General features: G+C 52.2%; 1 protein-coding gene across 1 annotated transcript; it reads right to left on the bottom strand.

Annotated features, from left to right (window-relative positions):
* Window positions 1-1,461: 1,461 nt before the first annotated feature.
* Window positions 1,462-20,540, bottom strand: Hnf1a (HNF1 homeobox A). Its single transcript, XM_057763871.1, is given in 11 exon segments — window positions 1,462-1,589; window positions 2,935-3,079; window positions 3,160-3,278; window positions 5,465-5,656; window positions 6,240-6,441; window positions 6,541-6,692; window positions 7,935-7,995; window positions 7,997-8,171; window positions 8,621-8,807; window positions 13,059-13,258; window positions 20,212-20,540. Coding segments are annotated over 11 exon segments (1,890 nt in total).
* Window positions 20,541-24,433: the final 3,893 nt, after the last annotated feature.

Raw genomic sequence — 24,433 nt, 5'->3', positions numbered from 1 at the left:
TCTGTGTAGCTCAGACTGGCCTGAGGCCGCCAGTTTCCTGCTTCTGCCTCCTGAGTAGGGAGACAGGAATGTGCTGTCAGTGCTGTGGTGTTTGGTGATCACGCTTACTCGGCAAGTGTTCCACCGCTGAACCGCATCCTCAGTGCTGAAAGTTAGGGGGCATTTTAAATAAAAACCACATGTGGGAGCCTCCCATTCATACCCCCAGATCTGCTTCCTCACCCCAGCTTCAAGACTCCGGGAAACGGCACCACGTGTGGACTGGGTTCCTTGCAGTGAATCTGCGAGGAGGAGGCACAGGGTCGGGTGGTGTTTGACGTTTGACCATGTTTCTCAGGGCCCTGGCCTGTACCCAGCTTCCCTCTGCCTTCCCTCCAGCTGCTGAAGGATAAGCAGGAAGCTTCCATACATTTTTCTTTGACTTTACTAAAAGTTAAATAAATGTACAGGCTTGTCCATAGCTGACTGTACGCTGCAGAGGACACTGGCTCTCTAGGCTCTTCAGACCCAGACAAGAGCCCCTAAGAGCCAGCTCCTCTGCAGTAGGCCCAGGGAGGTGAGGTCACGTGTGCTCTGGGTTCTCACACTCACGACCTCGGGTTCCTCAGCATGGCTTTCAGCCCAGGCCATGTAGGTGGTTTCTCGGCTGCTCTCAGCATTTTCTCCAGCAGACACTGCCCAGACTTGCCTCCTGAGTTCTGCCTCCCTTGCACCAGGAAGGAAGAGTTTTCAGGACCCTAAACCAGAGGAGCTGATGGCCCAGGGCATGGCGAGTCACACACCCTAAGGGACAGGGATGACAACCCCTTTCTTTGAAGCGGCTTTTCTAGTGGAGGCAAGAAATGAGGCTGGCATCAGAAGACATGTCCATCAGAGGGAGTAAATGCGGTCCTGGAGCTGGGAGCGGGTGGCTCGGTTCCAGAGAGCCTAGAAGAGCCCTTCGTGCCTTCCCCTTAGCTCCCCCAGGCTGTTTGTGGTGGGGCGAGTGTTCCACAGGTGCTGGCTCGCTGGCTGGAAGGAGCTGGCACAGGGTGGAATGGCCCTGGGGATGCACCAGAGACAGAAGGCGGCCATGTGGATCTAGGGCCTCAGGGCTCAGCACAGAGATCCTGTGGCGGCTGCAGACTCTGACTAGGGGTGCCAGCATCACAGGCTTCCCTTTTCTGTTCCAAGTATCAGGTTTTCTGTTCTAAGCAGCTTCCAAAACACTTCCCAGATCAGGCTGTCTTCCGGCCCTTTGTGGTCCCCTTCTCAGCTGAGAGAGCAGAGAGCCATCCCTTTCTGGTGCTGGAGGAGTAACCATGGGATGAAAGCAAAGACTTCTGGGAAGGCCAGGAGCCTATGGTAGGAAACACATGGCAGGCTCAGATGTCCTCCAGGCAGCATGGCCGTTCCCTTCTCGCCCCCTATGCAGGCAGTGCAGGCTCTGGGGACCCAGCTCCTGAGAGACAGTCACCATGGTTACTGAGAGGAGGAGGCCATCTGGGTGGAGATAAAAGTCTCGATGACACCATGGTTGGATGGCAGCAGGTGGCTATGCCCGTTGGTTGAGTCGGAGCTCTGGTACAACACCAGGCTGCTGGAGGACACTGCAGAAGCAAATGAGGTCACTGGCTGTTGGCCAAGTCCCCTCTGACCTCCACCCCACCTGTCTGTCCCTAGGGATGGATGCTCCAGGGGGAGAAGGCAGAGTCTCACTTTCTGAATCACAACAGATTCCAAAAGCCCAGGTTATCCCTCTCCCCTCAGGGCCTACAGGAACCTCCCAGATGCTGGGCTGAGTCAAACACTTAACATGGCTGGAAGTGTTTTTTGCTTCACTGGGACTTGAACCCAAGGCCTCACGCTTGAATGCAGCTCCTCAGAAGGTGTTTCATAGATGTGGTTAACAGTGAATTGGCTTTCAGTAAAAGAAGTTACCCTTGACCATGGGGGCTGGACACATCTAATCAGAAACCTTAAACTAGAGAGGAACCTGAATCTTCCTGGAGAAGAAATTCTTCATTGAGGCCATGTTTCCTCCTGCCTGCTGCTGTCCCCAGTGTGCCCCAGCCTGCTGCTGGTCTGCTGGACAGATGGCAGATGCACTTGGCCTGCAGCTGTGCTCCATGGTGTGGATGCTATCTTCCCTGTCCCGAGAGATCCCAAACTGATAAGAGTGACAGAGAGAGCCCTGGGGCTGACCTGAGCCCAGCCTATCTGCCGCTATCACTGTGGGAGATGGCTCCCATTCGTATAGCGAGACAGTGTCCCCAGAAACTGCCTTACAGCCAGCCGCAAAGGCCAGGTGGGGGATCTGAGGCTCATAGGATAGCAGCTTTCCTGAAGTCAGGAAATTGGGGGTGGAGGACACCCCAGACCTCAGGCATTGTAAGCCTAGTAGTGGAATGGGATAGGCTGAGGGATGCAAGTCTGTTCTAATGTAAGAACATGAGCTCTCTCAGCTCCCAGATGAGGTCAGAGCCAGACTCCTGGGTAAAAACTGAGTTGTTTTGGGTTTTGTTTGTTTTGTTTTGTTTGTTTTGGTTTTTCGAGACAAAGTTTCTCTGTGTAGCCCTGGCTGTCCTGGAACTCAGTCTGTAGGCCAGGCTGGCATGGGGCTCACAGAGATCCACCTGCCTCTGCCTACCAAGTGCTGGGATTAAAGGTGTGACCACCACACCCAACAAAAACTGCATTTTTAATTCTGGCCACTCAAAGAATATTAAACACCGAGTCCTGGGGTGATGGCCTGGTGGGTAGGAGTACTTCGGAGTGGACAAGAAGATAAAGAAGCTGATAACTTCATGTTAATCCTTGGGACCCACATGGTGGAAGGAGAGAACTGACCCCTGAAAGTTGGCCTCTGATCTCCACACAGGAAGCACCCCCATCCACCCTCAGTCCATTGCACACACCACCTCACATCCTACTGGGAGACAGCAGACCGCTCACCGGTGGGGCTGGTGCTGAGGCGGTGGGCCGGCTGCAGGTGCTGGATGCTCGATGGGTCCTGGCTGGGGATGTGGATAGTGGTGGCTGGAGATGATGGTTCATGAAGCCCAGGCTCACTGGAGGCCTCTGTGTCTGAGGTGAAGACCTAGGCAACCAGAGTAATGCCCTGAACCCATGGCAAGGAAGTGTGGAGCTTCGGTGGGGCTTCAGGAGGCAGGGCCTTACCTGCTTGGTGGGCGTGAGGCTGGCAAGGGCGCTGAGGTTGGTGTCTGTGATGAGCATGGTCTGCGGGAGCAGGCTTGTGTGCGTGTACTGGGCCACCTCAGGCTTGTGGCTGTAGAGGGCTGGGAAGAGAGGACACAGATGTGGCTCCCTGGACCCTTCCCTCAAGACAGTGCCGTATGGGAAGTGGGCATGGGGCCTGATGGGTAGTCTGAAGGGGCAGTGCTTGGGGATCCAGTTGGAAGAGATGAACCCCCTGTCTTCCCATCCTAGGGACCTGCTCTGCTAAACCGAACGGGGAGCAGCCAGGGGAAGGCCTAGCACCAACTCCAGATCATTGTATGTTTGTTCCCCCATTACCCCAGTGGGCCTGTGCTAAGTACAGCTAATGTATTAGATGCAGATGCTGCTGTACTAAATGCAGGCGGCACTGTTGTACCAAGTGCGGGCACTCTCTAGTACTGTGCTCAGTATGCTATGCTGAGCGGGACCACAGTGAAGGTGCTGTCGCATGAAGCGCAGGTGCCCTGGTACCAAATGCAGGCCTTTGGAGGAAAGGCCAGTGGCCTCCGTCCAGGTGGGCGGCAGAGGCTCTGTTTCCAGGGCTCCTCCAACATGAAACAGCTTCACATCTAGCCTCTCCAAGAGACTTGAACACTCGCCTAGCACAGAGTAATGCCGTACTCTCCCAGGAACTCCACCACAGCAGAGATTCAGCCTCACTGTCCATAGCCCCTGTCTCCATGCTGAAGTCTAAAAGGTCTGAACCCGAAGCATTGCATAATGTTGGCCCCATGGCCCATTTGATAGGCCACTTTAGGCAGACCTGATGTGAGGCTGTGTGAGTGAGTGAGAGAGAGTTGGGGAATATTTCAAGGTGTGTGACTTTTGTTTATGCTGTGGAAAGTTTGTTTAATGATGTAAAAATGTGTTGCTTTTGTTTATGCTGCATTTGTTTAACTCCAGAGCTAAACATGTCTGAAAGACCTGATGGTCTAATAAAGAGCTGAATGGCCAATAGCAAGGCAGGAAAAGGATAGGAGGGACTGGCAGGCAGAGAGGACAAACAGGAGGAGAAACAAGGAGAGAACCAGGTGAGGAGAACCTAGGGGCCAGCTACCTGGCTACCCAGTGACCCAGCCATGGAGTAAGAGTGAAAGTAATCTGGGCGGTGGTGGCGCACGCCTTTAATCCCAGCAGTTGGGAGGCAGAGACAGGCAGAGCTCTGTAAATTTGAGGCCAGCCTGGTCTACAGAGTGAGTTCTAGGACAGGCTTCAAAGCTACAGAGGAACCCTGTCTCAAAAACAAACATTAGTGTAAATAAAATATACAGAAGTAAGAAAAGGAAAAAGCCCAGAGGCAAAAGGTAGTCAAAATATTTTAAGAAAAGCTGGCAAGAAACAAGCCAAGCTGAGGTCGGGCATTTATAACTAAGAATAAGCCTCCATGTGATTTATTTGGAGCTGGGTGGCAGGCCTCCAAAAAGCCAAAGAGTGAAGAGTAAAAAAAAACCCACAACATGTGTGTGTGTCCCCATGTCTATCCACATACAAGTGTAGGCATGTGCGCCAATAGATCCTCAGGTTCAACCCCTCCCTCTGAGCCCAGGAATCACCAGTCAGTCTCTGCCTCAGCTCTGGACTTACAGGAGGCACACACCGCCACGTCCCACGCCCCGTGGACTTACAGGAAGCACACACTGCCACGTCCCCATGCCACGTGGAGTTACAGGAAGCACACACCACCACGTCCCATGTTTCGTGGAGTTACAGGAAGCACACACCGCCACGTCCCATGCCCCAAGGAGTTATAGGAAGCACACACCGCCACGTCCCATGCCCTGTGGCTTCTGAAGGATGCCTCTTCAGCATTTGACTGAGCTATTTCCCCCAGCCCTGCATGAATCCTTGGTCTACTTCATGTAATTCCCATCTGTTATTGCACGGCTAACAGTGCCTGCCCACCGCTGGCCTGGAGTAGTATGTAACGTGATATAGCCACAAACCAGCTTTCTGAAAGTGGGAAAGTCGTAGGCTGAAGTATGCGCAGCCCCAAGGGCCTCAGAGAATAGCTGGTAGCCTGTACCCCAGCACCCAGACAAGCAAGGCTGGGAACGTGATCAGTGGACACCAGCATTGCACACATTGAGAAGTCCACACTGGCCCTGTGCACACACACACACAAACAGGTTGGTGGCCTGTAGACTCCTGCACCACACACAAGCAGACCACAACACCTGCCCTCTCTTGTGCCCACCCACAGCCTCCCCTAGCCCACCTCCCCTAGACCAACATGGGGGATGCTCACCGTGGGGGCTCTGCAGCTGGGCCATGGTGGCCATGAAGGGGCTCTGGGTCACGTGGCTCTGTACAGGGGGCATGAGCGGCTGCTGGTAGGAGGGGTGCAGTGGCTGGGAGAACTGGACCGGCTGCAGGGTGGTCAGGCTGCTGCCCATGCTGTTGATGACGGGCACACTCTGTGCCTGAGTGGAGGCCAGACCTGGTGCAAGACAGGCAGGGGTCAGCCAAGCCTCACACCCGCCACTCTGTCCACCCTGAACCCGGACCCTCTGAGGGACACCCTCTAGGCCCTTAGCTGAGACATTGTCTGACTTCCCTGGAGCCCTGGGGTTCCACTGCAGCAAAGCCCCTGGCTTTGCTCTCTGCTCCCCTCTCGCAGCAGCTCCTGTCTTAGACACTGGGCAATAGTTCCTGCATAGAAAGGGTTTGAGACTTTAAAAAAAAAAAAGCAAAAAACCTAGAAAACATCACACAGCGCACCCTTACTGCTTTCACAATCTTCTCAGATGGTTTCAGTGTAATTTCTAAACTGTGCCTGTCGGTTCTGTTTGGTTGACTGTCTGGGATCATGGGTGCCTAGATACAGACACTCAGAAAGTAGGAATTGGATGGATGGGTGGATGGATGGATGGATGGATGGATGGATAGATGGGTGGGTGGGTGGATGGGTGGGTTGGTGGGTGGATGGATGGATAGATGGATAGATGGATGGGCCCCAGCAGCTCTTTCCAGATCCCAGACTGCAGGAGGCACAGGGGCCCCACTCACCCCCACCTGCTTACCAATGACCAAGGTGGAGGCGCCTGTGTTAGTGAATGTGGAACCCAGGGAGGCGGGCTCCCCAGTCCCAATGGTCATGACCCCAGGCAGCGAAGCCATGATGAGGTTCTGCGGCTGCTGGTTGAGTCCTGGAGATGTCTGCTCTAAGCTGTGCAGTGCTGTCAGGGTGCTGACTGGAGGCAGAGGACCCCCAGTGGCTGAGACCTGGGATGGCAAGTCAAGGTGAGTTAGGGTGTCCCCACACTGTCTCCCGGCCACAGAAGATGGGACTAGGAGGGGTCTCCACACGGGGGTCTCACTCACCAGCTTGGCCTCAGTGCTCAGCAGGCTGCTGCTGGGCTCCAGGCCTGTGGGGGACACTTGGTGTAAGGCCGTAGACACTGTCACTAAGGGACCGCCGCTGCTTGAGGGCACCTCGGCTGCCTCGCTGGTTGCAGGCTGTCCATACCGCACACCTGGAGTGGGGACAGTGTCTGGCCTCAGCACCCCCTTTCCTGTCCTCCTCCTGCCCACAGACCCTCACCATTCCAGAGCTGTTTTTCTGGCACCCCGGCTTTCCTCCTGTGCTAGCTGCTCCCAGATCTTTTAATTCATGGTCCCGTGTCCCCCACTGCCTGGTGTGTCCGGCTCTGTGTAGAAGACTCTCAAAGAACAAAGGGACTGAGCCAAATTGGTGCTCGTAGACCTTAATGGAAATGAACTGAGTTGAGCTGAATGGACTGCAACTGGCCAAATTAAATTAAATCTCCTTAAGTGGGACCAGAAATGAGTTGAGCTGGATTGAGCTTTTGCTGAGCTGATCAAAATCCAATTGAAATGGACTAAATTGAATTGAGCTTTACAGTCAGCCCCTTAGCCACAGGTGCAGCAGCCTCAGATTCAATCAAATGTTAGATAAAAAATATCTGAAAAAAAAATCCACATTCGTACTGAACAGGTGCAGGATTTTTTTCCTGTCAGTAGACCTCAACCAATACAGTTAACTGTCTGCAACATAATTACCCTGTGTCGGGTACCATAAGTCATCTAGAAGTGATTCCGTATAGGGTAGGGTGTGCGTGGTGAGAGGGGACATACTATAGGACCTGTCTACAGGAAGTCCTGGCACCACTTCCCAGGCTCCAAGGGATACGCTCTGCATAACGAACTGGATCCCGTGGAATTAGTTTGGCCAAACTGAATGGTTTGCACGGGAATTGGTGGGTTAAACTGTGATCTGGACACAGTTGAGTTGAGCTGAAATGGTTTCTTAGTTCATGGATCCACAATGGTTGTGTTGTACTGAAGTATCCTGAGGCGAGTTAGGCTGGAGTGGGGTGAGCAGCGTGGCACGGATGGGGTTTCGGTGAGTGCGTGGGGTGGTGTGAACCAGTGCGTGGGTCTGGCTACATGAGGTGGGTGGAGTACACAGTGTGAACTGGAATGAGGAGGGAGGGTAGAGTGGGTGAAGGAAGTGGGAGGAAACGGAAGGGGGAGACTGGAGTGGACCAGGGAGGTGGGTGTGGGGGATGGGGGGGTGGAGCACAGGCCGAGAGAAGGGGATGGAGCGCACGAGGCACAGTGGAGGGGTGGAGCGCAGAGTGTTTGGAGTGGTTGCCACCCCGGGGGGAAAGCCCTCTGGCCCTTCTGCCCATCGCTTTTTCTCTTCACTTTCACTTCTTTTCCCAATTTCCTCCCCCACAGCACTCACCATGGACCTTTACTGGGGGACAGGGCGGATGTGGGCAGGCCGGGGGAGCTGTGAGCTGGCAGCGCAGGGGCCCGGGGCTGGCCCTGGCGCGGGCCCGTTGTATGTGTCCATGGCCAACTTGTGCCGAAAGGCTTCTTCTTTGCGGCGGTTGGCAAACCAGTTGTAGACACGCACCTCTGTAACAAGGTTGGAGCCTAGCCCCTGTGCCTGTGACGGCGACACCCCCCTCTGGATGCACTCCGCCCTGCAAAGATGGCACCCATGAGCCTCCAGGGCCAGACTCAGAGGAGGGAGAAGACAGTGAGCAGTGGAGTCTACCCACTCACTGAATTTGACAGACCCAGAGTACAATAGCAGTCCTGCTGTGTGACCTTGGACAAGGGACTGAGCCTCTCTGACCTTAGTCAAGAAGTGAACAAAATAGCCTAGGGCTGTAGAGGAGATGATAGGAGACAAGTGACACCCCCAATCCCCCCCTACCCCCCCACCCCCCCACTCCCCCCACCCCCCACCCCCGCCAAAAGTGTTGCTCTGGTGGGTGGGGGATGCTGAGAATTCACTTCAAAACAATGGTAAGAAACTGACTCCTCTCAATGGACATCAAGAGTTCTCAAGGACCGCCCCCCATCCCCAACCCAGAGACACCTTCCCTTCCCCGGCTTGGCCTCAGCCCTGGCTGGAACATCACCCTACCTGTTGCACTCCTCCACCAAGGTCTCCCGCTCTTCCTTGCTGGGGTTCTTCTGCCTCTCGTAGGCCTGGAACAGGATCTGCTGGGAAGCTGGGCCCCACTTGAACCGGTTCCTCCGCCCCTTTTTGGTTGGCAGCTCATCACCTGTGGGCTCTTCAATCAGCCCCCCCTGCCCTGCGTGGGTGAACTCTGTGGGGACAGAGAAAGGTGAGTAGGGCGTTGACCATGACCTGACCCCGCCAAGGTGCTGAGACACACATCTAGTCTGAACTGCAGCTGTGAGTCAGTCGGGAGAGGGTTTGCCTAGCATGCATGAAGTCTGAGTCCAACTCAAAGTCAAGCCCCATCCACCGATAAAAGAGGACTTGGTGCCATAAGTACCAGCACTCAAGATTTGGAAGCAGGCAGATCTCTGAGTTCAAGGGCAGGCTGCTCTGTATACCACATTCCAGCCCAGCCAGGGCTACATAGAGAGACCCTGTCTTAAAACAAGCAAACAAACAAACCAACAAGCAATTAATTAACTTGGCGCAGGGTGCAACATTCTGCACAGCGTGGCCCTTCACAGCCACTCACGCTGCCTTTGAGGTAACCATCTTGCTTCTGTCCACACTCAACTGAGTGGCCACAGGAGCTTGGACTAAGACCTGAGGTACCAGACACTATAGTTTGGCCCCTAAACCTGGAACACTTTGTCTATTTTTAATATTTTTGTTTGTGTCTGCATGTCATATGTGTGGGGTGCCCACAGAGGCCTGAAAGTGTGCTGCAGGTGACTGAAGCCCCTCATGTGGGTGCTGGGAATTGAACTAGCGTCCTCAGGAAGAATAGTATTTCTTTTTCTTTGAGGCATGGTCACGCTATGCAACTCTCTCTGTCCTAGGACTTGGTATATAGACCAAGCTGGTGTCTGATTCACAGAGATCTATCTGACTTTGCCTCAAGAGTTCTGGGATTCTTTATCATGCACCAGCATAACTGGCCCTAAATATGTACTTCTTAAAAATGAACTCCAATAACTATATGATAAGATCAATGTCATGAGTTACCCAAAGAATTCAAGTTAAAACCACAATCCAATATCACCACGTGTACATCATGGTGAAAATGAAGAAGACTCACATTAACAAGTGTTGACAAAGATTTGGAAGCCCCTGGAATGCTGAGACCCTGCTGGTTGGAGCGCAAAATGATTGGGCAGGGATCTACTAAGACCTACTAACTCTGTAGCCAATAGAATTGTGTGTACACCTTTAGCAAAAAGCTCAAGCGAAAATATTCAGAGCAGTCTGATTCACAGAATCAAAAGATCAGAAGCAATTCAAATGTTCACTAGAAAGGAATAATGTCGGCCAAAAGTGGTGGTGCACACCTTTAATCCCAGCACTGGGGAGGCAGAGGCAGGTGGATATCTGTGAGTTCAAAGTCAGCCTGATCTACACAGTGGATTCCAGGTCAGTCAAGGCTCCATAGCGAGTCCCTGTCTCCAAAAAATAAAATAATAAAATAAAATAACAAAAATACTAAAAATTCAAATACCACCACCACCAAAAGATGTATAGATTTTTGTATATTTTTAGAGGATTTTTTGTGGTTGTTATTATTGAAGTAAGTCATTCATTCAACTGAAAACTGGAAGGCTGCTTTCCCCTCTGAGATTACTGAGCAGATAGGATGATGGCGCAGGGTTCCCAGGACCAGTCTGTGGGCCCTGTGAGGAGAGCCCCTGAAGGCGTGCCAACAGAGGAGAAAACCAACCAGCCAAGCCAGCATGGTGCTGTGAGCTCAGCATGTGGGAAGTGGAGATAGGAGGAGATAGGAGGAGCTGTGCAGGAATCATCCTCCGCTGTGTAGCAGGTCTGAGGCTACAGTGGCTACACATGAGCCCCAAGAGAAAGGGAGGGGGAGAGAAGGGGGAGAGAGAGAGAAGGGAGGAGGGAAACAGAGCCAAACCAAGCTACTAGGCGTGTGGAAGTCGGTTAAGGCCCTGGAGATAGCCATGCCTGAAACAGCCCTGATTTGCTCGCATTCATGAACCAATAAATTCCTTTCCTAAAATTCTTAAATCGGTTTCCTGAGAAAGCTCTGGAACATTCTTCTCCCATCCTCAGTTTTTCCCTTAAAGTTCAAAACTCTGGACTGGGGGCTGGAGAGATGGGTTCAGCACTGGTCGCTCTTCCAGAGGACTCAGTTCCCAGCACCCACGACGGGGTTCACCACCATCTGTGACCATAGCACTGAGGAATCCGACACCTTCTGGCCTCCCTCTGCAGGTGCCAGGCACACAGGAGGCACCCAGACTTAACTTATGGTGGCAAAACACTCTCTCACACACACACACACACACAAAATAAATAAATAAAATGGAACCAACCCCCCCTGGCTGTATGGAAGGCTCAGGGAGCATTTCTGGCTGGGGGCAGAAAGACTGAGTGCCAGAGGGTGAGGGAATTTTCTGCGAGACTGGGTCTCTTAGGGATGTCAGAGGTTGCACCCATAGAGTCTCACCAGGACAATTGCCAAGATGAGTTGAACAAGGTGGACAAGGACAACAACATGCCAGACTGTGTGGGAGAGGGGTGCATAGACCCAAACTCCACACAAGATCTAAAGGCAATTGAAGGCTGAGAGAGGAAGAAGCGGTCCTCCCCAGGGCAGAACACGCCAGTTGGTCATCCTGTACCAAATGGTCAGCCTGAAAACACATGCAAGTGACATACAGACTTGCATACATATTTAGGGACACATGTCTATACACATACTTTAAAAATTAAGTAAAATAGATCTAAAAACAAAACAAAAACATCCATCATGGGATCTGGGGGTCCAGCCCAAGTCACTAGGCGGCCAGCACTTTACCCCCCAACCATCTAATGGCTGTTCAGAAACCATTTTTTTGTTATTGTTTTAGGTGGGGTTTTTTGTTTGTTTTTGTTTTGTTTTGTTTGTTTGAGACAGGGTTTCTTTGCAGCCCTGGCTATCCTGGGGCTCACTCTGTAGACTAGATTGGCCTTGAACTCAGAGACCCATCTGCTTCTGCCTCCCCCGTGCTGGGATAAAGGTGTGTGCTGTCGTTGGCTGGCTTCATCAATGATTTTAAAAGCACTTCCTCTGCACATCAACATCCCACAACATAGGAACTTTTCTATGTGGATGTCCTTTGCAAAAAAGGATCATGAGAGCATATCAGAAAAACCCTAAGTGGCACAGACCGCTCTGAGAACCCTGAGAACGAGTGATATCAAGTTGGATGTGGCAGAACACACTTGTAATCCTAGCACTTGGGAGGCAAGTCAGCAAGACCATGAGCTCACGGCCAACCTGGGCTACAACCCTGTCTCAAAAGTAAACAGAAGGCTGGGAACTTAGCTCTGTGCATGATAGAGCACATGCCTACCGTGTGTGAGGCCATGAGTTCAATCCCAAGTATGAGAGAGAGAGACAGAGAGTCAGAGACAGAGACAGAGAGAGAGACAGAGAGAGAGACAGAGAGAGAGAGACAGAGAGAGAGAGAGACAGAGAGCGCAAAAGCTCAGTGATCTCTAAGTCAGCAGTTCTCAGCCTGTAGGTCACGATTCCACAGGGTTACATATCAAACATTTACATAATGATTCATAACAGTAGCAAAGTTACAGTTATGAAGCAGCAATGGAATAATGTTATGGTGAGGTCAGCACAACATGAGGAACTGTGTTAAAGGGATGCCAAGTTAGGAAGGCTGAGAACCATTGCTTAAGTAACGGGTGTACCCCTGCCTCTCAGCCTTTTCATGCTGTGCCTCTTGATTGCGATACCCTTCTTTATACCTCCATAGGGACACTTTAAGACCTAAGGAATGGCCATGCTGCTCATGGGACCTTCCTGAAACCTGAGCTAGAAGGGCTTCCTCTTTCCCTTCACAGTCTGCTCACCATTTTCCACAGCACCAAGCCCAGCACACAGTGAGGGCTCAATTAATACTATTTCTGGGTTTGTCATTAGCATATAAAATCCACGTCTTTTGTTTTGTTTTGTTTTTTGAGACAGGGTTCCTCTGTAACTTTGGAGCCTGTCCTGGAACTAGCTCTTGTAGACCAGGCTGGCCTCGAACTCACAGAGATCTGCCTGCCTCTGCCTCCCGAGTGCTGGGATTAAAGGTGTGTGCCACCACCACCCAAAATCCATGTCTTACTCTATCATGGTGATCTCTCTTATTTCCCATTGAGCAGTGTGCTCCTGGAAGGAGAGACACAGCTTGCTTATCTGCAGATCCTGGGTACCAGCCCTGCTCCCTTCCCTCAGTGCCTCGTGCAGAGTGGGCAGTAAATTTGGGGACTTCCTTCTGGCTCCCTCTCTGTCTCACTTGTCTGTGTGATGGGGGTGGCGACACTCCCACCCCACTATGAGCTGTGGAGAACTGCGGGCCCTGCTGGGGGGACACAGGCTGGGGTCATTACTTACGCTGAGCCACCTCTCGCTGCTTGCGGACGTACCAGGTGTACAGAGCAGCTCGCTTCTGCGTCTTCATGGGGGTGCCCTTGTTGAGGTGCTGCGACAGGTGGGACTGGTTGAGACCGGTGGTGTCCACCACCTCCCGCTGTGGGATGTTGTGTTGTTGTAAATAGGACTTGACCATCTTTGCCACGCGCCATGGGTCCTCCCTGGGAGGGAGTAAGGACAGGGTCTGCTCAGTGGCCCTTCCTGACACCTCAGGTGAGGCTGGGGTCCTGAGGACTGTGGCTCTGCTCTGTGGGTAGGACCTGGACTTGGGTCCCATACTGGGACCCATGGATGCATGAACAGAATCCCACTGGAAACTGCCCGTCAAGTAGGGAAGACCCTCAACCTGTGACTCCTTCAAAGTTCCTCTCCTCTTCTGAACCTGCTCATGAGTGTGTGTGTGTGTGTGTGTGTGCGCGCGTGTATGTGCACACGTGCCACAGTAAGTGTGTGGAAGTCACTTTTCTCCTCCTATCTTTCCATGGGTCCTGCAGCTCAAACTCAAGCCACCAGGTTTCCGCAGCAAAGACTTTTACCTGCTGAGCCACCTCACAGGCCTTGCTCAGGGAGTTTCTTTTTTTATATAGATTTATTTATTATATACTTAGTGCTCTGCTTGCACACGAGAGAAGAGCATCAGATCGCATTACAGATGGTTGTGAGCCACCATGTGGTTGCTGGGAATTGTCCTTGGAAGAGCAGCCAGAAATCTTAACCTCCGAGCCATCTCTTCAGCCCCTCAGTGAGTTTCAAACAGCTATTAAGGGTAGGAGGAACTGCATGGTTCTCAGAACCCAAAATGGCCTGACATGGAGTATGTCATGGATGATAAACAAGTGAATGAGTTGTTGGATGATGGGTGGATGGATGGAGACTGATGGATGGATGATGGGTAGATGAATTGATGGATGGGTGGATGGGTGGATGATGGATGGAGATGGATGGATGGATGGATGGATGGATGGATGGATGGATGGATGATGAATAAGGTTGCTTGGGTAGATGGACGGCGACCTGTATGGTTGTTTGGCTTTTGTTTTTAGACAGCTTAACATGAGCTAGAGTTGGTCTGTAACCAGGCAGTGGTGGTGCACACCTTTAATCCCAGCATTTTGGAGGCAGAGATGGGTGGATCTCTGAATTCAAGGCCAGCCTGGTCTGTATATTGAGTTGCAGCCCATTGGGGCTGCACAGTGCAATTCTGTCTCTGAAAGTAAAAGGAGTAGGCTAGGACTTGCACAGATCCTAAGCCTCCTCTGAGCCGGGCGGTGGTGGCGCACGCCTTTAATCCCAGCACTTGGGAGGCAGAGGTAGGCGGATGTCTGTGAGTTCGAGACCAGCCTGGTCTACAAGAGCTAGTTCCAGGACAGGCTCCAAAGCCACAGAGAAACCCTGTCTCGAAAAACAAACAAACAAACAAAAAAAAAAAAACCAAAAAAATACCTAAGCCTCCTCTGTCCACTTTAATCAGCTCGGGTTGCAGCAGGGGCGCCACCTAATGGCCGCTTTACACAGTGTTTCGATAACAGTGACAGGTCTAGTGCAGAAGCCTTTACACTCTTTTCAGTCCCCAGCTGGTTGAATCTGCAGGTTTGGAACTCGGTGACACAGAGGACTGGCTGCATCTAACATTCCCAACTGAAACCCTCCCCCAGCACTCTGAAGCCAGCTCCACAGCCCCTCTCCTTCCTAAAGTCAGCTCTATTTCACAGCCTGAAGAATGCAGTTCTCACAGGCAGGGCCATGGCCAGCTAACCTGTGGGCCATGACCCCCTTCACAGGGGTTTCCTAAGACCCCTGGAAAAGAGATTGACATGACTATTCATGAGAGCAGCAAAACCACAGCTAGGAAGTAGCAACGAGCATAATTTTACGGTTGGGGTCAGCACATGAGGAACTGCATTAAAGGGTCGAAACATGAAAGAAAGTTGAGAACCACCGGCTTAGACCCTCTTCTCCCTCCTGTTAGCAGCAGTTACCAGAGCAGCAGGGGCGCAAAGAAAGTGGATGGAGTAATTGAACCCGGCACAGCAAAGAAATGAGGATGAATTCCGGGGTCACTGGGAGCGGCCTGCATCTCACAGCGAGCCCAGGAAGTATGTTCCATCTGGACTCTGGCTCCACCTCAGACAAAACTCAGGTTCAGAAAAGAGAAACCTTGTCCCAGGTTGATCTAGCTGGGACTCAAGAATACTTCTCATGGCCAGGGACCCCAACTGTACACTCCTTCCTGCCTCCTTTCTCACCCTGTGTTCAGGGTCCTTGGAGTCTCACCCCTCCTCCCTTCCCCGGGTGCCAGTCAGGACTGGGAGAAGCGGGGACAAAGTCCAGCTTGTGCTTCTGCAAACATATTTATCTGGTGGCCTCCCTTCTCGGGCAAGGGCAACCCTCACCCTGCTCTCCACCCTCCCTCTGGCCCTCACTACTTTTTCCTCCTCCCTCCTCTGCAGGGAGACTGGTCACCTGGATCTCAGTACAGGCGGGGCTTTTCTTATAGTCTGTCTCTGTGTCTCTCTCTCTCTCCTTCCCTTCTTCCCTCCCTCATACATGTGTGCAAGCATATACACACTCATTCTGACTCTGCTGGAAGTTGGAAGTAGTAAATGGGTCCCCAGTGGAGATGAAGACTTTGGGGCAGAGCCTGGCCCACATCAAGGGTTCAGTATATGGAATGATATTGTTATTATAATCAACATCACTGTGGCCCTGTGTGCCCCTGCCCCCTCAGCAGAACCCGGAAGAGTGGAGCTCTCCCCTCATCTTATCTCCCTATTCTGGAGTCAAACAGGTGTCCCCACTGTTGGGCGTTTGGCTCTCTGGTATCCAGACCATAGAGCTAAGAGGATAGCCTGAGGGGCCACTCCTCTGGAGAGGAAGCCAAATTCTTAATAGGGGGAAGGGGTCAGGCTTAGATCTGAGGAAGATTCCCAGCTTGGCTACTCTCTCAATGGCCTTGCAATGTGGCTTAGCCTCCGCGTCCCCCCATTTCTTCACATATAAAGTAGAACTAAAGATATTTCCTGTTTCTCAGGCCAGGGATATAGCTCAGTTGGTAAGCACCAAGTCCCGGACTCAGTTGGAGCATCACGTAAAGCTGAGGTTGTGGGGCACACACCTTTAATTGGTGTCTGGAGGTGAAGCACTCTGAGTTTGAAGCCAGCCTGATCTACAGAGTGAATTCTAGAACGGCCCAACTACACAAAGAAGCCCTGTATAAAATAATACTAATAATAACAATCACGAAACAAAGCAGGCATAGTGGCACATGCCTATAATCTCAGCACTTGGGAGGTAGAGGCAGGAGGATCAGGAGTTCAAGGCCACCCTTGATTATATCAAGTTTGAGGCAAATCTGGCACTTGAGACCCCGTATCGAGTGCTTGTGTGAGAGCGTTTTAGAAATTGTCCAGAGGGAACCCCGAGTTTAACACCTCTTTAAACCTTTTAGAGGGTTTTGGCTTTTGTTGTTGTTTTGAGACAGGGTTTCTCTGTGTATCCCTGGCTGTCCTGGAACTCACTCTGTACACCAGGCTGGCCTCGAACTCACAGATCCACCTGCCTGTGCCTCCTGACTACCAGACTGAAGGCATGCAATGCTGCCACCATCACCTGGCATCTTCTTGGGAGTTTTGAAGTCCTGCATGGGGGGCGGGGGGGCTGGAGAGATGGCTCAGTGGTTAAGAGCATTGCCTGCTCTTCCAAAGGTCCTGAGTTCAATTCCCAGCAACCACATGGTGGCTCACAACCATCTGTAATGAGGTTTGGTGCCCACTTCTGGCCTGCAGACATACACACAGACAGAATATTGTATAAATAAATTAAATAAATAAATAAATAAATAAATAAAGTCCTGCATGGGAAAGGATTTCCGGTCAAGCTGAACAGCAGGAATGATTGTGGGATGGGGTGAACATGCAAAGACAGGCTGGGGAGATGAATATGTAGAGACAGGCTGGGGAGATGAATATGTAGAGACAGGCTGGGGGGATGGATATGCAGAGACAGGCTGGGGGGATGAACATGCAGAGACATGCTGGGAGTCATGCAGAGACAGGCTGGAGGCGTGGGTAAGCATGCAAAGACAGACTTGAGACTTAAGAGTGCTGTGCAGACATGGGCTAAGCCATCTCAGGCCCAAGTCTGGTCATACTACTTGAGTAAGTCATTTTGCCTCATTGAGCCTTCCTTTGCTCATCTATGAAATGGGACTACTCATGTTACGGTTCCATACTGCTTAGCTGTGTGTCATGCTATTGACCCGGTGACTGAGTGTTGTCCTTACCATTCTTCAGAAGAAACTGGGACTTGGGGAACAGAACCCACCATGCTGGCTGGAAAGGGACAGAGCTGGGATAGGAAGCAAGGCAGGGCTCTGTCCAGTGAAGCCTCCTGCATGCTGCCCCACTGCTGTGCTCCCAGATGGAAGAACCCTGTTGCTGCTTGACAGGGAGGGAGGGTCAGGAAAAAGCAGGCTGGGGTTTAAGCAGTTAACAGCCCGGCTAAAACTCTGGATCCCAATTGCTCCTCTAGGAGGACTAGGAGGTGTCCTCAGGGAAGGCTAATCTCTTGCTGGCTCATGCCTGGAGGGCCAGGGCTGGATGGGGGGACCCGGTGAACGATGACCTCGCAAGCTTTTCCCTGGAGACAAGAAATGGACACAGAGACAAATGAAATAACTAAATGGTTAACTGGAGACAGTAGGTGGGCACTGTGAAGGAGAGAGAAAGTGGGGTACAGCCTACATGCAGATAGGAGCTAAGAGCCAAGGAAGAAGCGGGGCAGGAGGGGGTGGTCCTGAACAGGAAGACCAGGACAGACCAAGGTCATGAGGTAGAAATCAGCTTGTGCATCCAGGGCCAAAGTCAGCATCACAGGTACCAAAGAAGGGGTAAAGAGGGTAGGGAAGCTAATGGGAGGGGAGGGGGCCTGGGAGGGGGAAGGAGAGGAGAAGAACTAGAACCAAGGCAGAGAATTTGCCTTTATTCCCTGTCTACCTGGTGGCACCGAGGCAGGGGAAGGAAAGGGACTTGCCCAAGGCCACACAGTAGAGATCTGAAGGACAGAAATCTGAGAGGAGAATTGGGGTGTCTGCAGTGGCCTCACGCATGAGCTTATGGGGGTCAGACCCCAGACCCACCCCCCTCTTTCAAATGTAGGTCTTTGAACCAACGGCTCTCTTAGGGAGTTGGTCCTCACCGCCCCCTCTTCCAGCCTCAACCTCCTCACTGCCCTGGCCTTTATCAGACAGGGGTCGTCCAGCCCTTCCCCCAGAGTCCCCACTCCTCTGTCCTGAAACTAGAGGTCCCATTTTTGTCCCTGGGACATTTTCAGGTCCCCTTTGTTACCTGAACAATAAGTAACCCAGGTAGTTAGTTATAAACTCCGCAGGAACAAGGAGCTGGTTGATAATTTATAGCAACATCTCGAATTTAAATGGAAAGCAAATAGCACGCTGTTAGCATTAAAGAAAACCAACCTGGGAGAGGAACTCCAGCCTCCTCCCAGCTCAGCCTCTGTCCCCTGCCCCTTCTCTCAGCTGCTCTGAGACCCTCTCCCTCCCTGGCTCCTCTGCTCTCCCAGCTCCTCCAGCCCTCTCCTTCCTATCCTCCCTGCTGTCCCTCTCCCTGTCTGCTTCCAGGACTCTGCTGGCCCCCAGGGAGCACTTTGACCTCTGCTCAGCAGTTTTGGACCAAGCCCCGCTCCAGCCTTTACTCCCCCCACCATGGGGGCTGCTGATCGAGGGGTCCCACCTACCCAGGTAAGAAGACCCTTGGCACCCCTGTCCCCTGAGCCTCACACCTGAGCCCCTAGTCCCACCTGGGGCCCCTGAACAGGTCAGGCCCAGCCCCACCCTATCCAGGTTCCTTGTGCCCTGGGTCTGGCAATACTTGGCTCTTTGCCCTTCCCCTGCAGAGAGGAAGCCCTTTGCCCTCTTCTTCCTGCCAAGCCAGGGGGCCTGACTGCTCCCCTGCCCCTTGCCTAAGGCCCAGGGAGGTTCCCCAACACTTCCAGAAATGCTGGGCTCCACCAGCCCTCCCCCACCCCAAGTCAGGATCAGGACCTTGGACAGAAAAGAGGCTGCTTCTTGAATATTGTCCAGAAATTGGCCACAAACTCCTCAGCTAACCCTTAGGCCCTTTCCTTCATAGTTCCTGCCCCAGTCCGAGTCTGAGCCTCAGTTTCACTATCTGTGAAGCTGATTTAGTAACAGCTTCCTTATCGGGGCTCATGTCCATATTACGAGAATTTAGGCACCATGAAACCCCAACAGAAAGTAGCAAGCAGGGAGATATTCATGTGAATGTGGAGGCTTTGGGAATGAGGGGTGTTGTTCCCCACAGCCCCTAGGTCACCCTCCCCCCACCCCCTACTGGGTATCTCCCAGCCATCATCCCGACAAGTTAATGATCACAGGCCTTATCAGAGCCTTTCGCTATTTATAAATTTATAAAACAAAAGAAATAATAAAGGTGTATGGGTAATTAGTAACCAGGTCAGCTTTGCTGAGGAGAGGGGAGGCATCAAGACTGGGACCCACCCCGCACTCCAGGAGATGGGGAGCCAGACAGCAGATGAGGGGGTATGGTTTGGGGAGGCCTCCAAACCTGCTATCTAGCCAGGTGGGTGGGGGCGCTTGGCTATGCAGGGAAGTGGCCGTTCCTAGGCTCCTGCTGCCTCAGGTAAGAAAACCCCCGGCTCACCCTGTCAGGTGTTTAAGGCCCTAGTGCGTCAGGAAATCCCCTGAAATTCCTGACCTCAGCCCAGTCTCAGAGGCTTTTTGCTAAACCTGGGGTATGACCACCTAGCAAAGAAGGTGGAATTTGTAGAAGCGCAAATGACCATAGCGGCTAAAGAATTCTACCATTCTGGTTCCTTTGTCCTCCGTTTCAAAGTGACCTCGGGCCTGCGCCTCCTTTCTGAGGACCGGGCTGCAGACGGTCACTCAAAGATACGGGGTATATGGGACCAAGCAGAAGAGCAGGTCCAGCAAGAACCCCTTGAGCTCTCTCCCCTGAGACCACCAGCCTGAAGGCCACAGCTCCCGATGACTCTAGCCGGGAAGTGGGCCGCTATGGATTCCTTTCTGGGTGCTGGGGACAGGGTGGGGTCTTACTGCAAAAGTGTCTCCACCACAGCTTTCTGGTGGGCTGCCTCCTCTGGGCTCAGGTTCTCCAACTCTTTCAGAATGGGTGGCGCGAAGTCTTCCCCGTCGTCATCCGTGTCATCCTCCGAGCCACGCGTCTCCCCCAGGCCATTGGGCAGCTCGGCCAGGTCCCCTCGACTCCCACCGCAGGACTCCCCCTTCTCCAGGGGACCATCTCCAACCATCAGGTAGGGCCCTGGCTGCTCCCCCAAGGCCTGAATCAGAGCCTCCTTGCTCAGGCCGGACTCCAGCAGGGCAGCCAGGAGCTCCGTCTGCAGCTGGCTGAGCTTAGAAACCATGGCTCCGCTGCCACCAGGCCACGCGGCCCAAGGCCACTGAGCTAGCCGCCTCCCCCACCCGCAGCCAGTGTCTACTTGCCGGCAGGCTGGCAGTCACAAACCAGGCTTGCTATACCCACTGCCCCCCCAAATCCCACTAGTCAAGCCCCGTGGGCACCCCCAACCCCCAACCCTGGCCCCAGCGGCCAGTGAATCAGGGCCCCTGCCTGCTCTGTTTACATTGGAGCTGGGGAAATTCTCCAAGGTTCATATTTATCCGTGTGCTTAGCGAAGGGACTGAACTTTGGACTTCAGCCTTGCAAAGTACAGGCCTCATGGCAGTGAGAGCGACGGGACCAGCAGCCACAGCCTGCAACTGGGAGTGAGCAGAAGGGCGGATGGGGGAGGTGGAGCGGGGGCCAGGGGCGCTGGGATAGAAGTATCAGCAGCCAGGAGGCCTCTGAGAGCAATGCTGGGTCCCACTGCCAAGGTTCTGGTTGTTTTCAGCCCCGGGGCAGGAGAACTTTAAAAGCAGGTTTCTTTGGCCGCTGAAGCAGCAAGAGGCTCTGGGCCCCTGGGCCAGTTCTCAAGGGCAGAGTTAGGTCACACTCCTGTGAGTGGGGTCACTGTACCCAAGCCCAACACCAGACTCGCAGTGGGAAAGGCTTAAGACTTGTGTCTTAACACCACTTCACACTTCTGTGTTGATGTCTGTGCATTTCCATCACTGTACGATTGCGACCAGGAGAGGAGTGTGTGTGTTACTCTTTGAGACAATCTTTTTTTTTTAATATTTATTTATTTATTATGTATACAATATTCTGTCTGTGTGTATGCCTGCAGGCCAGAAGAGGGCACCAGACCTCATTACAGATGGCTGTGAGCCACCATGTGGTTGCTGGGAATTGAACTCAGGACCTTTGGAAGAGCAGTCAGTACTCTTAACCACTGAGCCATCTCTCCAGCCCCTGAGACAATCTTACTATGTAGTACAGGTTGACCTTGAACTTCTGATTTCCTGCCTCTACCACAGCCAATTTTAAGAAGTGCCAGGGATCAAACCCAGGGTCTTATGTATGCTGGGCAAGGACTCTGTCAACGGAGCCACATCCCTAGCCTCAAAATGCATCTTTTAATTTTTCTCCAGTATGATTTTCTTCAGCACTACTTAATGAAAGCACTCAATATTTTTATCTTTTTGAACGTGTGTGTGAGTGTGTGTGTGTGTGTGAATGGGGGGTAAGTGTGTGTGTGTGGTGTGTGAGTGGGAGGTGAGTGTGTGCGTGTGTGCACGTGTGTGGGGTGAATGTGTGTGTGAGTGTGGGAGGGCGAATGTGTGTGTGAGTGGGGGGGGTGAGTGTGGGTGTGCTTGTGGGGGGTGTGAGTGTGTGTGTGTGAGTGTGTGGGGGAGGGCGTGTGTGTGTATATGTGTGTGTGTGTGTGTTTGACAGCTCCGGTGCTGAGGCCAGAGGATGGCAGCAGGAGTCAGTTCCCTTCTTCCTCCATGTGGGAGCTCAGGTGGTCAGACTTGGCCACAAGCACATTCACCTGCTGAGCCATCCTGTTGCCTCTTGAGATGTTTTTAGTGCAGCCCAGCACTGCATCACACTATCCAATCAACTTCGAGCATTCTCATCATCCTAAGAGAAACCACATCTACTGTGCAGCCACTCCCCGTGCAGGTCTCCAGCCCAGCCTCTGACAGCCACAGCCCTCCCTCCCTCCCTCCCTCCCTCCCTCCCTCCCTCCCTCCCTCCCTGAGCCTGTCTAACTTTAGCTTTCTGTTTGCAAAGCTCACTCCTCCAGAGCATGGATTCATCCCCATTTCTTCCTTCTCTGGTGAATAAAGGGCTATTGCTGGGAGGAGATGTGGCTTCCCCACGCATCCGTGAGCAGCTAATTATGGTCCTCTACCTTGTGGTTATGATGAGCAATGCTGTTTGCTCGCAGAAACCACATTCAAGCTTTTATGTGAATGTGTGTTTTCCATCCTTTGGGGTTTTTCATTAACGTAAAAAATATATCACATGGCCAAAGAGTTCTGGACCAGCCAGGGCTACATACTATAAAGTAATTCAAAAACATCTGTGAATAAAATACCAAACTTTCATTAGACAGCCCATCCCTCCGTCATTTCATCCTGGCCAGGCCCCATCTTCCTCCCATGAGGGAGCTTGGCCCCCATGTTCCCATACACCCCTTTGCTAGTGAAGAGCACTACCCCCAGACTGGGCTGTTTCCAGAAACCTCCAAGGTTCTTTGGAGCCAGGATCAAGTTTTGCAATGGAGGAGGAGGAGGAGGAGGAGGAGGAGGAGGAGGAGGAGGAGTCGTCGATAGCCAGAAAGCCTCCAGGCCAGCAGCAGTCCAACATCCTTGCCAGTCAACCATGTCCCCTTCTCACAAGGCCCTTCCCATGTCTGGTGCTGCCCACAAGAGTCATCCTCAAGAATCATGCCACCAGCCGCGTGTGGCACCAGTCGTGTGTGGCACCAGCCACGTGTGGCACCAGCCACGTGGCACCAGCCATACGTGGCACCAGTCACACGTGGCACCAGTCACACGTGGCTCCAGTCACACGTGGCTCCAGTCACACGTGGCTCCAGTTACACGTGGCTATCAAGAACTTGAATGGTGACTGTGATCTGTGAAATGTTGAAAGGGCTGGAGAAGCCGTGGTAAAGCTTGTCCCTGCATGCATGGGCCCCTGAGTTCCACCCCCACGCACACATTTAAAAAATAATTAAGCTGCCGGGCGATGGTGGCGCACGCCTTTAATCCCAGCACTCGGGAGGCAGAGGCAGGTGAATCTCTGTGAGTTCGAGACCAGCCTGGTCTACAGAGCTAGTTCCAGGACAGGCTCCAAAGCCACAGAGAAACCCTGTCTCGAAAAACCAAAAAAAAAAAAAATAATAATTAAGTTAAACTTTAAAGTAATTTAAAGTGTGTTTCATTAAAGTGAAATTCATTATTATCATACCATATTGCATATAGTTACAATTAATTTTAAATTATTTTATCATTTACTTATTGTGCTGGCTACTTTTATGTCAGCTTAACCCAAGTTAGAGTCGTTTGAGCGAAGGGAACCCAATTGAGAAAGTGTCCCCACTAGGTTGGCCTGTGGACAAGCCTGCCATGAATTTTCTTGATTGATGATTGATGTGGGAGAGTGCGGTTCACTAGGGGTGGAGTACCCATGAGCAGATAGTCTCAGATGGTGCAAGAAAGCAGGCTGAGCAAGCCAGGAGGAACAAGCCAGTAAGCAGCACCCTCCATGGCCTCTGCATCAGCTGCTGCCTCCAGGCTCCTGCCGACTTGGCTCAGTGGTGTGGCATGATCTGGCGGCTGTAAGCTGAAATAACCTCTCTCCTGCCCAAGGTGCTTTTGGTCATGGTGTTTATCACAGCAATCGAAACCTTAGCCAGGACAATACTTACTTACTTTCTATTTTTTTTTTAAAGTACGGGTAGATGGTGTTTTCCTGGCCACATTTGGCATCAGAAGACAATTTGCAGCTCCATTCTCTCCTTCCACTTTCCCTGGGTTCTGGGGACCAAACTCGGGTTCCAGGGGTTGAACTGAGGTTGTCAGGCTCACACATTCAGTGGTGAGCACCTTCACCACTGAGCAGCCTTGCTGGCTCTATTTTGGTTTGGGTTGGCTTTGAGTTAGGATCTTACTGTGAACCCTGGCTATCCTGGAACTTGCTTTGTAGATCAGGCTGGCCCCAAACTCACAGAGATCTGCCTGCTTCTGCCTCTGGAGTGCTGGGATTAAAGATAAGAATCATCATGCCCAGTACTTTGGGTATTGATAGTTTATTATTATTGTTGTTGTTGTTGTTGTTATTTTGAGACAAGGTCTCTACATAGCCAGGTTGTTTTTTGGTTTTTTTTTAAGACAAGGTTTTACT

The sequence above is a fragment of the Chionomys nivalis genome, chromosome 3 (assembly GCF_950005125.1).
Source record: "Chionomys nivalis chromosome 3, mChiNiv1.1, whole genome shotgun sequence".
Classification (NCBI taxonomy): Eukaryota; Metazoa; Chordata; class Mammalia; order Rodentia; family Cricetidae; genus Chionomys; species Chionomys nivalis.
Note: the sequence above shows the minus strand (reverse complement) of the source record. Positions and strands in the feature narration are given on the sequence as shown.